Below are 15,372 nucleotides of genomic sequence, written 5' to 3'. Positions count from 1 at the left end.
GAAAAAAGCAAGCTTCATAAATGTGATAAACATTATGACATCTCTGTAGTATTATATCTAATATGAAAATTGAAAGGTTAATGAGTTACATCTGTTGGTAGTTCTACATTCCATTTAATTTTCCTTTTTTTGAAAGAAGCTTTAGTTCAAGAGCTCTTTTGTACAACATGGAGACTATAGTTAATTATGATATATTCTTGAAAAGTGCTAAGAGAGTGGATATTAGGTTTTCTCAAAACACTTTTTGTTATCACTCAAAAGTGATAACTGTGAGGTAATACATTTGTAAATTAGCTAGACTTAATCATTCTGCAATGTATATATACTTTAAAACATTATGTTGTTCATAATAAATACATACAACAAAAGAGAAGGGAGTTAGCTGCATACCAGGTACAAGGGAAGAAAACATGAAAAAGCAAGAAGTTTAGTTTTCAGATTATTTTGTCTTTTTGTTGTTGTTGTTCTGAGACAGAGTCTCACTTTGTTGCTCAGGCTGGAGCACAGTGGTGCAATCTCAGCTCACTGCAGCATCAACCTCCCAGGCTCAAGTGATTCTCACACCTCAGCTCCCCATCACCCCTGCCCCCCACCCCAGAAGCTGGGACTACAGGCATGTGCCACAACACCTGATTAATTTTTTTTGTATTTTTTGTAGAGACAGGGTTTTGCCATGTAGCTGAGGTTGGGCTTGAACTCCTGGGCTGAAGCAGTCCTCCTGCCTTGGCCTCCCAAATTGCTGGAATTACAGGCATGAACCACTGCACCAGCCCAGATTATTTTGTGTGCATTTCATTTGTCATCTGTATATTCATGAACTCTATAACAGCTATTTGTACATAGATATTTGTACTAAATACGGTAATATTTTTTCATTTTCTGTATTCAGTGAAAATGATGAATTTAGAAACTCATAGTGTGATGGGAAATATAAACAAAGAAACTGCTTAAGTGATTATAGAGCTTTTGTAGTTTCATATTTGAGACTGTGTGAATTAGAGTCTACCATGTTCATCTGTGATTCACAAAATTCTCAATTTTTCAGGGGCTATATCTATATCTATATCTATATATCTCAACCACTGAATTTAGTGTGAGGTACTGAAAATAAAGAAGAAATACTTATTTAAGGGCCTGCCTTGCATTCACTACTGTGCTTGAATATATAATTGGCATACAAAGTTCCTTTCTTCACAGATCTTACAGTGTAGGAGGGAAACTAAAAATACAGACTAGAAATATGGGAGCACATGGGATTGAGTATTGATTTTTAAAAGTAATACGTGCTTATTAATAATAAATAATTGCATTACACTTAATACAGAGTATTTACTCTTAGATTATTTTTATTGGATCAAGGAATGGGGAATGTAAAGAAAAAAGTGAATTTTCCCTGTTTGATATTTGATGTGGATATGAAAATGTGTTGTTTGATTTATGTTGATTTCTGTTTCGAACAAAAATAAAATAATTGAAAAAAAATTTTTAAGTTAAAAAATATTTTATTAGAAGGCTTTATCTTTTCTGTAGATTTACACATAATATTCATGATGTATTGCTACAGAGATTTAGTTCATGGTAATTAAGTAGAATTCCAGTGTTTCTTAAAAATATATATTTTTCTCATATCCCTTTGTAGTTTGTGATTTAAGGACCAACAAACTTCCCGGTTCCCCTGGGCTAAGCAAATCTATGTTTGATCTTACAAGCTCACCTCAGCGATTCATCCAGGTGAATTAGCTACATAAATTTAATTATATGTGATAATTTCCTTTCAAATTAAAAATTCAGAAATGTGTGAATTACATTAGGAATATGTTGTATATTTTTTGTAGATGTATCTGTTCTGATATCTGAAGAATAAATAATTGATATTTCCCATGTGCATTATTTTAGAAAGCTGTTGTTATTTGATTGCTAAAAGGCAGTAGTTTTTCTTTTTTCAATAAATTTTATATCTCAGTTGGTATGCTCTCAGGGAACCTTGAAACAGTTGGTATTTAAAATGGTATAATTAAAAGTGCTTATTAATTTAGCTTTTCTTACCGAATATAACCAGCTAGTTATTAAAAATTATATTTCTTTTGAGATGTAGGACTTTATTCACTAATATTAACACTGCATCCTCTTGGTTTTGAAAAGGAATTAAGAATTATTTTGATGTTTTAAAAAATGTTTCTTTTTTGTCGGCCGGGCGCGGTGGCTCAAGCCTGTAATTCCAGCACTTTGGGAGGCCGAGGCGGGCGGATCACGAGGTCAGGAGATCGAGGCCATCCTGGCTAACACGGTGAAACCCCGTCTCTACTAAAAAATACAAAAAACTAGCCGGGCGAGGTGGCGGCGCCTGTAGTCCCAGCTACTCGGGAGGCTGAGGCAGGAGAATGGCGTAAACCCGGGAGGCGGAGCTTGCAGTGAGCTGAGATCCGGCCACCGCACTCCAGCCTGGGCGACAGAGCCAGACTCCGTCTCAAAAAAAAAAAAAAAAAAGTTTCTTTTTTATTACAAGTAAGCTGTAATTATTTAAATTAGGAAATAGAAGTAAGCAAAGTAGAAAGACAAATTCCTGTATTTCCTATAACTCAGAGTAAGTGCAATGTGAAAATATTATTATATGTACTCATGGTCTTGTTTCCATGTGAATACATATACATATATTTTATAAAATGGAAATATGTTCTAGATAATCCTTAATCCTCAACTGAGTTAACTTTTTATAGATTTAAATTTTTATAGCAACAGTTGTTTAACATGCATCAGAATTGTTTGGAGAGCTTGTTAAAACACAGGATGACAGGCTTCATCCCCAGAGTTCTTAATTCAGTAGCTCTGCAGTAGGGCCTGAGTTTGTATTCCTACCAAGTTCCAAATGATACTGATGCTGCAGGTTCAGATTGACTATGCTTTGATAATTGCAGCTTTACAAGTTTTTCCATAGCAGGCTATTTCTAAATAAATTCTCATTTTCATTAATACTCTCAGGTATGAAACCTAAGCAGTAACATCTTTCTCCTTATTACAAAACCAAATCAAAAACAGCAAAGGCTTTCCAGTATATTATCTTGTAAGATGTTTAAGACATTCCTAACAAATGCCAAAACCTTTTTTTCTTTTTCACTACCTGTAAGTGGGAAATTCTGACCTGTAACACTGTCAAAATAGCATGCAGTTTGTTATGAGGATGGATATTGAGGCATATGTATCAGAATCCTTAAGGTTTCATATGCAATTTCTGACTAAAGAATAATTTTATTTATAGAGACATGATTCATTGTCCAGTGTACCCAGTAGTTCTTCTTCAAGGAAAAATTCTCAGGGGAGTAACAGAAGCCTGGGTAAGGAATAAAGTATCCTATTTTTAAACTCTTAAGATAATTATTTCTAGTAACTTGAAATTGTATATAAGGTGAAAAACTCTAGATGATTATATCTACTATGTTGATATAATAAATTAAGTCTAAATAAAACTATGTTGGTAGTGTTATCAGCATATGGATACTCAGGTCACATGGTACATTTCTCAGTGTTCAGGTACAAGTGTGGCTTTTTAAAAAGTGAAGCAGCTGAGTATCTTTTGTTTGTATTAAAGTGTGCTGGTGAAGGAGCCTCCAGAAGAATACAGTATTAAGGCCATATATATATTATTTGGAAAGATTTCTCTTAGTTTTAATGTAAATCCCTTACTGCAATTGGGTTAAGTTTTTAAACCCATGAGACCTTTTTATAGTATATATCTTCCCTCTAGTGCATCAATGAAAACATTAAAGTGTGATTTTTGTCTTCTTAGATTGTGAACTTTAAAAAATAATTGTAGCATTTAAAAATTGTGCTCTTAAAATTGGATTGTATCAAAGCTTAATTGGGTTAGAAGGATTGCATGGCATTTGAAACATCTTTGTCCTTTTATAATTCAGATACAATTACTCTATCAGGAGATGAAAGGGACTTTGGGAGACTGAATGTGAAATTGTTTTATAATTCTTCAGTAGAACAGATCTGGATCACAGTTTTACAGGTAAATTAGTATAGTTAATACCAGCTTTTATTACAAAATTGAATATTTAGACATTGTAAACATTTACTGTTGCCCTTTTCTGGGGAATGGGCCAGTGACACCTTTGAAATTTGGAATTCTTTAATATTTTTACAGAAAATAGTATTTAATAAAGCATCTAAGAAAAAAAAATCTGTAGTATGATGGAAGTTTGTGTGCTTTTAAGCTCAAGAGGAAAATTGACATGACATCTAGAATATTATATGTCAAAATTTGCTTAATGTGGATGCAACATGAGGTCTCAGTAGACAAGTTTATTTTTACAGTTTTTATCTAAAGTCAGTACCTCAAGAAATACATCAAATGTTTGTATTGTTGGATCCTTTGTAAAATTCAAACTGTATTTTTAATTTTTTTAGTGCAGAGATTTAAGTTGGCCCTCTAGTTATGGAGACACTCCTACTGTTTCTATAAAAGGAATACTTACATTGCCCAAACCAGTGCATTTCAAATCTTCAGCCAAGGAAGGTTCCAACGTAAGTGGCTGTTTGTGTTTGAATTTCTTTTCTGTTTTTCTTATGTCACTTTTACCCATGTAAACAAATCAGAATAAGAAAGTCTTTTATCTCAGGGAAACTACAACTATGTATTGTTGCTTTTTCAAGACAACTTTGAGTCTCTAAAATATTTGATATTTCATTGTCTAGTATTAAGATGCATTTGAAAAGAACATCTTATTCACTAGAATATACAGAAGATGAATAATATCTAAGAAACCTATTTACTTTTCTTGTGTGAAATGAAATAAATCTTGGCTTCTGTTTCCCCCAACCCACTTTGGCCTTGAAAAATAATTTCATGATTGCAATGAATTTCTTTTAAATACTTCCAATTAGTATAACAGAAGGACTTACGATCCTGAGTTTGGTTTTGTAGATTCTAGATTTTACATTAATTTAAATACATGTTCATTTCTGTCGTTTGTTATAGGTTAAAAGACTATTGTTTTTCTATGCAAATGAAAATATATCTTCTAAAAGACATCATTTAAAAATAATATTCAAATGACTAATAAACATATAAAAAGTTTCTTCTCACTATTAATCATAGAAATACAAATTTAAATTGCATATTGCTTTCTGTTTCTTCCTCTTTCTTTCTTTCCTTTCTTAGAATTAGGAAAAATTTTACAGGTATTCTAGAACATACAACTTCTTAGAAATTATCTTGACACTACATGTCAAAACCTTAAAATATTTACACTTTTAAACAGTAATTCTGCTTTGAAACTGGAAATTATTTTTGTGGAAATAATCTAAAATACAAACAAAAATATATAAAATATTCTTGGAAGTTTTGTTTGAAGAAAAATTGAAAAAAGTCCAAACGTCATACAGAGGAATGGTTGAAAAACCTAATGGTGTACCTATGTGCATTGGTTTCCTAGGGCTACCATAACACAGTACTGTACCACAAACTGAGTGACTTACAGCAACAGAATTTTCTCTCTTGCAGCTTTGGAGAAAGTCCAAAATTAAAATGTCAGCAGTGTTGATTCCTTCTCTGAGGGAGAATCTGTTCCATGCCTCTCTTCCAGTTACTGTGATGGCCAGCAATCCTTAACATTCCCTGACTTGTAGATCACTCCAGTCTCTGCTTCTGTCTTCACATGGCATTATACCTGTGTTCTGTGTATTCACATGGCCATCTTCTTAAAAGGATACCAGTCAGTAGAGGTCCACCCTACTTCAGTATTACCTCTTCTTAACTTCACTGATCACGTCTACAGTGACCCTCTTTCCAAATGAGTTCACATTCTGAGATGCTGGGGCTCAGGACTTCAACATATCTTTTTTAGAAGGGTGTAATTCAGCCCATAACACCAGGTGATAGAAACCTAGGTAGCTATGAAAACTAATGTTTAGGAAGAGTTTTTAAGGAGCTGGAAAAACATTTTTAATAAATGAAAAAGGCAGTGATCAAAATTGGGGTGTGTGTGTATGTGTATACATGTATGAATGTGTATATATGTATGTGTATATGTATATATTAGGATCTCACTTTATGAAAATATGTATCATTGAAAGTCTAGCTAGAAATAAACCTTAACTCATTATAACCTTGACACTCATAGATGACTACTTTCTAAATTAAACAAGTTTACTTTTTGATTTTCAAATAAAGCTAATTTAGCTTAGGAAAAGTTAGGAAAAATGTTCCCATATTAAAACTTGTATGGAGTCTTTCATTTTACAATTTTGTTATTATATATAAAGTTGTTTGGGAGACTCCTATTTGGCAAAATATGGAAAGTGTGAAATGAAGCATCACACTTGCTTAATTTGTAAGCTCATTAAACATTTTGTGTTTAATATATAATTGGCTTGATTCTATGACTTGAGACTCTAAAAGAAAAAGATAGCTCAGTAGTTGTGAGACCCTCAGAAAGACAATTCTGGCTATACAGAGAGACATAAACTATTACAACAAGAGTAACAATTTGGGCACAGTATAGGCATACTTCGGAGATACTGTAGATTCAGTTCCAGACCACCACACTAAAACGAACATTGCAATAAAGCAGATCACATGAGTTTTTTGGTTTCCCAGTGCATACAAAAGTTATCTTTATACTGTAGTCCATTAAGTGTGCAATAGCATTATGTCTAAAAAAGTAATTTACACACTTCAGTTTAAAATACTTTATTTCTAAAAAATGTTAGTGATCATCTGAGTCTTCAGAAAGTTGTAATCTTTTTGCTGGTGGAAGGTTTTGCCTTGATGTTGATGGTTGCTGAATGATCAGGGTGGTGGCTGGTGAAGGTTGAAGTGGCTGTGGCAATTTCTTGAAATAAGACAACAGTGAAGTTGACCACATCTATTACTCTTCCTTTCACAAAAATGTTCCCTGTAGTATGTGATGCTGTTTGATAGCATTTTATCCACAGTAGAACTTCTTTCAAAATTGGATTCCATCCTCTCAAACCCTACTATTGCTTTTCAGCTAAGTTTATGTAATATTCTGAATCCTCTGAATTCATTTAAACAATGTTCACAGCATCTTTTCCAGGAGTAGATTCCATCTCCAGAAACTACTTTCTTTGCTTATGTGTAAGAAGCAACTTCTTATCTGTTCATATTTTATCATGAGATGGCAGCCATTCAATTGCATCTTCAGGATCCACTTCTAATTCTAGTTCTCTTGCTGTTTCCACCACATCTGCAATTACTTCCTCTGCTGAAATCTTGAATCCCTCAAAGTCAGCCATGAGGGTTAGAATAAACTTCTTCCAGATTCCTGCTAATGTCCTTATTTTGACCTCTTTTCATGCATCATGAATTTTCTTAATGGCATCTAAAATCCTGAATCCTTTCTAAAAAGTTTTCAATTGCTTTTGCCCAGGTCCATCAGAGGAATCACTATCTATGGCAGCGATAGCCTTACAAAATTTATTTTTTAAGTAATAACACTTGAAAGTTGATCCATGGGATGCAGAATGGATGTGTCTGCAGACATGAAAATAAATAACATTCATCTCTGTATACATCTCTGTCAGGGCTCTTGGGTGACGAAGTGCATTGTCAATGAGAAATAGTGTTTTGAAAGGAATCTTTTTTTTTCTTTGAGCAGTAGATCTCAGTGGTAGACTTCAAATATTTAGTAAACCATGCTATGCTTTAAACAGATATGCTGTTATCCAGGCTTTGTTCCATTTATAGAGCACACGCAGAGTTAATTTAGTGTAATACTTAAGGGCCCTAGGATTTTCAAAACAGTGAGTGAGTGTTGGCTTCAACTCAAAGTGACTGATTGCATTAGCCCCTAACAAGAGAGTCAGCCTGGTCCTTTGAAGCCTTGCAGTCAAGCATTGACTTCTCTGTAACTGTGAAAGTCCTAGATGGTATCTTCTTCCAACAGAAGGCTCTTTTGTCTACATTGAAAATCTGTTGTTGAATGTAGCCACCTTCTTAGCTAGATCTTCTGAATAACTTGCTGCAACTTCTACATTAGCACTTGCTGCTTCACCTTGCACTTTTATGTATTGGAGACTGTTTCTTTCCTTAAACCTCATGAACCAACCTCTACTAGCTTTTAGTTTTTCTTCTTCAGCTTCTTCACCTCTCTCAGCCTTCATAGAATTGAGGAGAGTTAGGACCTTGCTCTGAATTAGGTTTTGGCTTAAGGGAATGTTGTGGCTGATTTGATTTTCTGTCCAGACAAATAAAACTTTCTCCACATCAGCAATAAGGCTGTTTCACTTTGTATGTTCACTGGAGTAGTACGTTTAATTTCCTTCAGTAATTTTTTCCTTTGCATTCACAACTTGACTAAGTGATATAAAAGGCCTAGCTTTTGGTCTATCTCGGCTTTCAACGTATTTTCCTCACTAAGCTTAGTCATTTCTAGCTTTTGATTTAAAGTCAGAGATATACGTTTGTTCCTTTCAGTTGAACACGTAGAGGGCGTTTTCGGGTTATTAATTGGCCTAATTTCAATATTGTTGTGTCTTAGGAAACAGGGAGGCCTGAGGAGAGGGAGAGAGATGGAACAGCTGGTTGCCGGAGCCATCAGAACACACACATTTATCGATCAAGTTGCCCATCTTATATAGGTGTGGTTTGTGGCACTCCAAAACAATTGCAATAGTAATATCAAAGATCACTGAGCACAGGTCACCATAACAGATATAATAATATTGAAAAAGTGTGAACTATTGTGAGAATTACCAAAATGTGACAGAGACATGAAGTGAGCACATGCTATTAGAAAAATGACACTGATAGACTTACTCAACATAGTGTTGCCACGAACGTTCAATTTGCAAAAAATGTAATGTCTGTGAAGCACATTAAAGCAAAGTACAGTAAAATAAGGTATGCCTGTATTCAAAATATTTAAGCTAGTTGCCCAGATATCTTGCCTTTTCAAAAGGAGTAAAAGTTCCTTTCTAAATGTATGCATTAAAGATGGAAAGAAGGAAGTGTATGGCAAAGAACGGTCTAGTGTCAAGAACATGTTAGCCCATAGTAAGCCAAGGATTTAAAAATATTAAAAGTAACAAGAGCATTTAAAAATGTTCTGAGGCTGGAAAACACTGACTTGCTGACTGAGATGGGTGATTAGGAGAGAAAGTATAATTTTAAACTCATATTTTCCTTTGTCTTCTCTATCAAGGAGTTAGTTTTTCAGATAGGAAAGGGTGGAATAAATGTCACCAAAAAGGAAACTGAAGCCTAAGATAGATGGGAAGATTCGTTAGACAAAAAATAACTCCTTTAAAGAAATAATTCAAGTCTCTTTATGTGAACTAGTTAGATACTGTGAACAAGAGAGTGCTTGCATATGAGATTCCTGCACCACTCTCCTAAACTGTTGAAGAATGGTGATGATGACAGGAAAGATGCCAGAACCAAAGATGGAAAAACAATTAATTTTCAAAAAGGGAAAAAGCTGTATTGTGGTGAGCATGGTGTTGATATGACCCGAATTCCTAAATAATTTAAAGGATGATTTGTCAAATTAAGAAAGGGAGTATCCAGGATAAACTCTAGAAAAGCAAGTCATTGCCATTCTTATTTTCACTCACATTAAAAAGATGTTTTGTTGTAAAAAGAATTAAATATACCTTTTCTGAATATAAAATATTATTTTGTACTGGCATATAAGCCTTTTATATATTTTATGTTTTCTTGTTTTTTTTTAAAGGCTATTGAATTTATGGAAACGTTTGTATTTGCTATTAAACTTCAAAGTCTACAAACCGTAAGGCTTATATTTAAGATTCAAACCCAGACTCCCAGGAAGAAAACCATTGGAAAATGCTCACTATCACTCAGAACCCTTAGCACACAGGAAATGGATTACTCTCTGGATATAACACCGCCTTCAAAAATTTCTGTAAGTGATAATAGTATGTTAAGAGTATTTCATACTTTTAGAATTATTTGGTGGATGGGTTTTTGTTTGTTAGAAGATAACCTGAATAGAATATTAGAGCATCTAGAAGGCTCTCAAGTAGCAATAATATTATTTCCAAATAATATTTTAGAAATTATTGATAAAATGTTAACAGAACTGTTTTCTTTCTCTGTTGGAAAATAACCTCAAGTTTACCTTCTCCTAGCACATTTCTTCTTAATATTTTATACTTCAGGGGAAATAACTTTGAGGTATGAATAACCTTTTTTTAAAAAGATTTTTTAGGTAGCTGATAACTTAGGAAAAACAAAAAAGAATCATAAATTCCAAACTCAATCAGAGATTGCCCTGAAATAGATTAGAAAAGTTGTTTTAACCATGAGTAAGCTATACAGCAGCTCATAAATTGATTAGAAGTTTTACAGCTGATTTTTTTTTTTTTTTTTTTTGTAAAAAGCTTTATTGCCTAATGGTGCTGATTGGGACCTGCTCTTTGCTTCTCTCAGCAAACTGAACACTGTTTTTAAATCATTTAGGAATTTCTAATTAAATTATATAGATCAAATGTTAGGATAAATATTCATAAAAATCAGTCTTAAGCTTTTATAAGGTCAAACCTATATGTGGTTTTAAATTTATATGGGATTTATATTTTACCTTTTTCCAAAAATATTTAAGGTGACTGGAAGTGCTTCTTAACTCTGGGTACACATTAGAATCATCTGGGAGCTTTAAAAAAATGCCCATACATAAACTAAAAAAAATCAGAATTTTGGGGGATATGGGGCAGAAACATGTTTCCTTCCTTCCTTCTTTCCTTTTCCTTCTCCTCCCCTCGTGTCCTCCCCTCCCCTCGTCCCTTGCCCTCCCTTTCCCTTCCCTTCCCTTCCCTTCCTTTTTTTTTGAGGAAGAAAGAAAGCTCTGTAGCCCAGCATGGAGTGCAGTGCACAATCACAGCTCACTACCTTCTCCATCTTCCAGCCCAAGCAATCCTCCAACCTCAGCCTCCTGAGAAGCTAGGACTACAGGCATACCACGATGCCCAGATAATTTTTAAAATTTTTAGTAGAGATGAGGAGTCTCACTATATTGCCCATTCTGGTCTCAAACTCCTGAGTTCAAACAATCCTCTTGCCTCGGCTTCCCAAAGTGCTGGGATTGCAGGCGTGAGCCACTGCGCCCAGCCTTGCCTATTATTCTTTATCTCAACCCCCAATGTGCTGTTCTGTAACTATGACAGGAGTTTGTCACTGGCATATTTGACACTAGCTTAGTAGGTAGTAATCTGCAGCCATAGTTTACAGAAGGCACAAATACACTATTTAAATAGATAATTCATATATTAAAACATTAAAAACAGAGTATATAAGAAGAGAACTCAGGGATTTTCTGGGGAATTGAGACATTATTATCTGCATTGGAAAATATGAATGAATAATTATGGCTAAATTTCTACTAAATTATATTTCATGTATCAGAGATCTTATAAATATTTGTGTATTTTCTGAATGCCAAGTGCTAGGGTTATAGATTGATACCCTGAAAGAAGAGTGTTTGGGCTATACTGGACCAGTGAGTTTATGTTAGTAAGTGTGACTGTTTCATATTATTGGCTAAAGCAATAATAGTATGCTTTGTTTTAATGTGTTGAAGAGGAAAATAAATATTCTAATTGTGACATTTAAAGAGCCAGACTTGGCCAGGCATGGTGGCTTACACCTGTAATCCCGGCACTTTGGGAGGCCGAGGCGGGCGGATCACAAAGTCAGGAGATCGAGACCATCCTGGCTAACATGGTGAAACCCCGTCTCTACTAAAAATACAAAAAATTAGCCAGACGTGGTGGCGAGCGCCTGTAGTCCTAGCTACTTGGGAGGCTGAGGCAGGAGAATGGCGTGAACCTGGGAGGCGGAGCTTGTGGTGACCCGAGATCGCGCCACTGCACTCCAGCCTGGGCGACAGAGTGAGGCTCTGTCTCAAAAAAAAGAGCCGGATTTAACCATCCACACTGACAAGTGTTTCACCATGAGCAGCACAACTTTCAGGCTTTTACTCAATAAAGAATTCTTGACCTTGACAAATAGTAATGTAAATAGTTACTTCAGATCTCAAATTTTGGTGTTGAATAATGTGGAAGAAATACGTTTTCCTGAAGAAACAGCTGGCATTTACAGAGATTTTATCTTACGGCTGCCTCAATGCTATGTGATCTAATGATCACACCAAAATTATCACCCCGGTGCTCTTTATCCCTTTTGTGGAGATCAGGGGAACGCTTGCCTGAGGTCATACAGCCAGTATTGGGGAGTCAGGATTTGAATGGAGGCAGTCTGATTCCAAAGCCAGCTCTTTTAACTCTACCATGTATTGCCCCCCTAAGAAGATATTCTCAAACATCACCAGATCGTGATGTTCTATAATGATGCTCAACATTTCATTTCAACCCTTCCAGGAAGGCTAACAATATTTTCTTTTCTGAATAAAAGGATACATTATTCAGGAGCAGTTTTGTGCTTATTAAATGCAGTCAATACATACCTGCTAATTGGTTGGAATTTTAATTTTTTGGTTACTATGAGATTTAAATAGTTTAAATCTTTGAATAGTTTTTCATGATCTAAAATAAGTGGAACATGAATTGAATTTGTGAAATAACCTTGGCAAGCCGGAAATGGTAAGCCTATTGCCAAATGCTGCTCTTTTGTTTTTTTTTTTGAGCCCGAGTTTCGCTCTTGATACCCAGGCTGGAGTGCAATGGCGCGATCTCAGCTCACCACAACCTCCGCCTCCCGGGTTCAAGCAATTCTCCTGCCTCAGCCTCCCAAGTAGCTGGGATTACAGGCATGCGTCACCACACCTGGCTAATTTTTGTATTTTTAGTAGAGACAAGGTTTCTCCATGTTGGTCAGGCTGGCCTTAAACTCCTGACCTCAGGTGATCCGCCCACCTCGGCCTCCCAAAGTGCTTGGATTACACGCGTGAGCCACTGCGCCTGGCCAATAGTTTAAATCTTTGAATAGTTTTTCATGATCTGAATTAATGTCCTGGAACATGAATTGAATCTGTGAAATAACCTTGGCAAGTGGGAAATGGTAAGCCTATTGCCAAATGCTGCTCTGTTTTATGAGAGTGAACTCTACAATTGTGTAACAATAAGAGAAGTTTTGCCACCTTTATGTGTTTTCATAAGTGTTATTACATTGTGGGTACAAAACCATAATAAAAAATAATAAAAAAATTTAACCATGATTTCCCTTGTGTTTTATAAACAGTGTGACTCTATCTTTTAAAATATATTTTTTAAATGCCAAGGGCAGCAATTTTTTTGTATCAGCAAAGGTTTTTTTGTTTTGTTTTGTTTTGTTTTATGGCTATCAAATTAGTTCATGTGAAAAGTTGTTAGTTCGTTCTCATTCTGATTACAATCAAAAGCAATAAATTAACTTACTTATTAGAAGTCATCATTTGTTGCCAAATAACAAGTTTTATCATCAATTTAGACCTTTTCAAGGGGGAATTAAATTCCAACAGTTGAGTTTGTACTTGTTAAGCAATTCACTTTTCATTTTCTATCTCTTCATTTCTTATGGCATGACTAGTTTAAAATACAGAATCATATTTTAAGAAAACACCAAGCCTCTGTCAATGTTATGTATATGGAAAGGTGGTTTTTTTTTTTTTTTTTTCCAGTGAGCCATGAGCCAGTTATTGGGGAATACTGAGCAATGTCAAATATAAATGTCCTCATCAAGTGTCATTCAGTTGTTCTGTAACTTTATTGGAATCAGTACTAGCAAAGACTTTTGTGTCTGTCTATGCTGAGCCCTAGTATGATCTGTAAACATTATGTTCCTACTTTATTCCTATTCTTACTCTTTTCAACATGTAAACAATAGTGTTTTTGTGTTTGGACTACTGTTCTCCCTTTTATTTTTCAGTCCAAGGACCTTGGAATCCACCTAAGTAGTCTGACTTGTGTTGTATTTCACAGACAAATTACCAACTTTCTTCTGCTGTTGGTCAGCAGTGCTGAAGAACACGTTTTAATTTTTCCTCTTCTTTAAGTCTCCTTCATTTTACTGTTTGCCTCAGGTTTTCTTTGACCTTTTCCTTATTATTTACTGCCTCATCACGTTGACTAGCTTCTTGCCAGCTTTCTTTAGCTTGCTTGCTTCCATTCAGCATAGTAATTCAACTCTTAATCCACAGATCTGTTTATTGCTGTCTTCTGATTTTGGTAGCACCTACCCTGATCTCCACAATTAGAAAAAAATGATGATTTTCATATGTAACTTTTTAATCATATTTCATGTGTTCTCTAAAAATAATTTGGTTACATTTAGTTCTTTTGAAAGTGTATTCCTTTTGTGTTAATTTCACTGGCATTTTCTCCAGTGATACTGCTTATGAATTTAATTTACTTTTAATTTGAATTGGCTCTAGGTGTCACTGATTTTGAAGTTTCAGTACGTAGATAGAACCTGTATTTTCAGAATCCATGCAAATGAGTACTTTAAAGAATTCATGATATTTATCTTCTTAACTTTCTCTTGTAGCTTATAGTTTTGAATATCATTGGAAAGGAATACTTTCAAAATTTCTAACCTTAACTTTTTCTCTTTGAATTTTTTAATTATCCCAAAAACTTTATTCTTAACTACCAAATGACACTTTTTTGATATGCAGGTTTGCCATGCAGAACTTGAATTGGGGACTTGTTTTCAAGCAGTAAATAGCAGAATTCAGTTACAAATTCTTGAGGCACAATACCTTCCAAGCTCCTCAACACCTTTGACTTTGAGTAAGTATATCAATGGTTCAAAGTAGAATCTTCAGAAAGTATTAGTAATAGAAAGTATTTTTTCTACGTTTCTTACAATGGAGATTAAAATCTTAGTAACTTTTATTATTTAACTTATTTACTTTAAAATTATAGGATTTCAAATTTTAGCCATTGTGTCTACCTTAATACAGTGGTCTCTTGAGTGTTATCCAGTTATGACCTCTTTGCCTTTGATACTGTTTTTTATTTAGCTCATCAGTTCATACAGGTTGAATGTCTAGAGGATTCTCAGTTATATTTTACCCCCTGAAATGATTTATCCTCTCTCTAGGTCTGTGCCCTTTGTGGAATGCCCTGCTAACTAGAAACTTAATTGTAAAAAAATATATATATCAAAAACAAACCTAGAAACACTTTTCCCTCCCTGTGTTTTGTGTACAACCAGGAGTTGTGATACTTTGGTTGTCTAGTCCTAAAGATTTGAGTTGGGGTAGGAGTGCCCCTTTTCCCTACTAAAAGAAGGGAACTATCTGGGGGCAGGCAAAAGCAATGCATGTTCACTGTAACTAGAAAGACTGAAAATAAATGAAACGGAGCATTCAATTCAAGAAGCTAGAAAAACAACAAACACAAAGAAATTAGAAGTAAGGTACTAAAGCTAAAGTTGAAGGTGACAGA

General features: G+C 34.7%; 1 protein-coding gene across 12 annotated transcripts in view; it reads left to right on the top strand.

Annotated features, from left to right (window-relative positions):
- TC2N (tandem C2 domains, nuclear) overlaps nucleotides 1-15,372 on the top strand; it is an 86,265-nt gene that overhangs the window by 66,507 nt on the left and 4,386 nt on the right. For all 12 annotated transcript variants that reach the window (XM_045397622.3, XM_015454133.4, XM_005562042.5 and 9 more), the window contains 6 exons: nucleotides 1,640-1,731; nucleotides 3,257-3,332; nucleotides 3,912-4,012; nucleotides 4,411-4,527; nucleotides 9,699-9,890; nucleotides 14,598-14,712. In XM_045397622.3, coding sequence (XP_045253557.2) covers nucleotides 1,640-1,731; nucleotides 3,257-3,332; nucleotides 3,912-4,012; nucleotides 4,411-4,527; nucleotides 9,699-9,890; nucleotides 14,598-14,712 — 693 coding nt within the window. The remainder of the gene's footprint in view (nucleotides 1-1,639; nucleotides 1,732-3,256; nucleotides 3,333-3,911; nucleotides 4,013-4,410; nucleotides 4,528-9,698; nucleotides 9,891-14,597; nucleotides 14,713-15,372) is intronic.

Source organism: Macaca fascicularis, chromosome 7, assembly GCF_037993035.2.
Source record: "Macaca fascicularis isolate 582-1 chromosome 7, T2T-MFA8v1.1".
In the NCBI taxonomy this organism is placed as follows: Eukaryota; Metazoa; Chordata; class Mammalia; order Primates; family Cercopithecidae; genus Macaca; species Macaca fascicularis.
Note: the sequence above shows the minus strand (reverse complement) of the source record. Positions and strands in the feature narration are given on the sequence as shown.